A 2,607-nucleotide genomic window follows, 5' to 3' on the forward strand; every position below is an offset into this window, starting at 1 on the left:
CCTTGACTGATGTATTTCAGGGATGGGTCACTTACTTCTGTTCACTCTGCTGTTCTCAGGTCAGTGACCATCACGTGATGAAAGCATTCTTAATTCAGCTGTATGACTCGTGATAGTGACTTAAGATCAGTTCCTGTTTAAATATGTCATGTCTAATATGTCACACCTCACAGGGCTCGACAGCGTGTCCTCACACATGCCACGGCGGTTCCACTTTGTGAACCAGAAAGAGACGTGGGACGAAGCGCAGGAACACTGCAGGACAGAATTCACCGACCTGGCCACTGTGGAAAATATGTCTGACATGACTACGATGACCAATGGCAAAGATGGTTATAATATGGCCTGGATTGGGTTGAGAAAGGACACTTGGATGTGGTCACTGCAGGACAAAAATGTCAGTCTGGAAGAGACCAACTTCACATCCTGGAGAACAAATCAACCAGACAATCATGAAGGAAAGGAGGATTGTGTTGCCTTGAGAAAGGGTCACTGGAATGATGTCAAATGTGATGAAAATTATTCTTTCATATGCGGTATGACCTGCTTTAACTTATAATTTCTGAGACATTAAACCCTGTGTAAGTGTGTGTGTGTGTGTGTGTCTGTGTGTGTGTCTGTGTATGTGTGTGTGGTTTGTGTATAGTGATGTTTGTATGCTCCAAACTCCACATATTTAAACATCATCCCATGATCTTTTCTAGTATCACATTCAAAATAACATCTTTGTCTTACAGAGGGAAGAAACACACGTGAAAGATACCCTCTCAAAACCCCGAAAAAGAATTGGAAAAATGCTCAGAAGTACTGCAGGTCACTCAACATGGACCTGGCCAGTGTGAGGAACCAGACTGAGAACAACACGATTAGTCAGATTGCAGAGAATGTGACGAATGGGGCAGTGTGGATCGGCCTGTTCAAAGGATGGAAATGGTCTGATCAAACTAACTCCGTATTCACATTCTGGAGAACAGGTATACCTGATAACAGTCAAGGGTACGAGGACTGCGCTGTAACATGGCGAGAGGACGAAGGGAAATGGGGAGACAGGAACTGTAATGAGAAACATCCGTTCTTTTGCTATGAGAGTGAGTTGGTCTTCAATCACTTCAATTCCCATTTTCAACCCCTATTTAGATTCGAATGCATTATTCAAATTCCTGTTCTGTAAGAGTGCATAGCCACAGACTATTTGTGGCATATTGTCCATATTGTAACATAACCATCGTATCATTCATTGCACTAGTACACTGGAAGGAAGTCTCTGTTTACTTAACAGTGCAGGCAAGGTTTGGTTAAGAGACATGTCTTTTTCACTGCTTCTGCCTTTACTTTGCTCAGACAAGCTGGCCCTGATCAGAGAGAATAAGACCTGGATGGAGGCGTTCAACTACTGTGAAAGGCGTGACATGGAGCTGGTCTCGGTCACGGATGAGGATACCCAGAGCTGGGCGAGGGAGGTGGCCAGGGGGGCCAGCACGGCTCACGTGTGGATGGGCCTGTACTACATTTGCCCCCTTGACGTCTGGTTCTGGATCAGCGGGGTGACGGTGGGCTGCAACCACTGGGCCGCCGGGAACGGCACCGGGACGGGTGAGTGCTGCCGGGCGGGCGCCCTGCAGTCAGGAGGCGAGCAGAAGTGGGTCAGCCGGCCGAATACTGAGAGACTCAACTTCATCTGCAGAGCCTTTTAAGGTAGAGTGTGTGTGTGTGTGTGTGTGTGTTTGTTTATGAGTGTATATGTCTCTATATGTGTGTATTCGTGGCTGTACATTTTCAACAATACTTACAGTTTTTCTTATCTTGTTTGTTTGTTTGCTTTCAGAGGTGTCACCAATCCCATGGACCAGAAGACTCCATATTTACCAAATATCCACCAAGGCCCAACCCTTCATCTTCACCGTGATGGAGGCCCAACCCTTCATCTTCACCGTGATGGATCAGTCATTTCCATGCTGTGGTTTGCCACATGCTCATAGTCTTGTTTTATTTGTCTTACAGTTTTATTATGCTCTTTTCAATGGGATTTGAAATTGTGATTGGTTTCATAGAAGGGACACCTCAGCCATATACCTCAGCCTTGATCTGACCTACTGCCTTGACAGCAAACACATACATGTTTCATTGGCCTGAGGTTAAATACGTAGTTTAGCTTGGGTATATGAGGACCAAACAACCTTTCTGAGTGGACTAACTTTTTAAGATACAACACTGGTTGTTAGCTTAGTCCCTACACGCAATGCTGTTTTATTCTAATGGGTGATGGGGCTTGATGGGTTTCAACTATATGTTTTATTTGTGAATGATATGATGCTTTATTTCATGCCAGTTAATATTCAAGATGCAGAAGTCAACATGGGTTGATTCTGTTGGGACTCACTTTCTTAATTAGATAACATGGCTTTGTATCAAATGTAGTGATTTTGCGATTATTTAGTTCTGCGTAAAATTCTGTGATTCTAAAATGTAGTGATCAAGTTTAGTTATTCTGGTGATTCTGAAATAATCCGAAATGGCTTCCTGTATTACACGACCACTGTTGAATGCAAAATAAGTCTTTGTACACTTTGTATATGGATTAAAAAAACAATAAAAAAGTCTGAAAAC

At 43.5% G+C, this 2,607-nt stretch overlaps 1 protein-coding gene across 1 annotated transcript in view; it reads left to right on the forward strand.

Moving 5' to 3' along the window:
• The window catches only part of LOC122128936 (C-type mannose receptor 2-like), an 8,780-nt gene extending 7,086 nt beyond the window's left edge, over window positions 1-1,694 (forward strand). Inside the window, exons 3-5 of the mRNA XM_042703996.1 lie at window positions 174-397; window positions 785-974; window positions 1,342-1,694. Coding sequence (XP_042559930.1) covers window positions 174-397; window positions 785-974; window positions 1,342-1,694 — 767 coding nt within the window. The remainder of the gene's footprint in view (window positions 1-173; window positions 398-784; window positions 975-1,341) is intronic.
• Window positions 1,695-2,607: the final 913 nt, after the last annotated feature.

The sequence above is a fragment of the Clupea harengus genome, unplaced genomic scaffold, assembly GCF_900700415.2.
Source record: "Clupea harengus unplaced genomic scaffold, Ch_v2.0.2, whole genome shotgun sequence".
Classification (NCBI taxonomy): Eukaryota; Metazoa; Chordata; class Actinopteri; order Clupeiformes; family Clupeidae; genus Clupea; species Clupea harengus.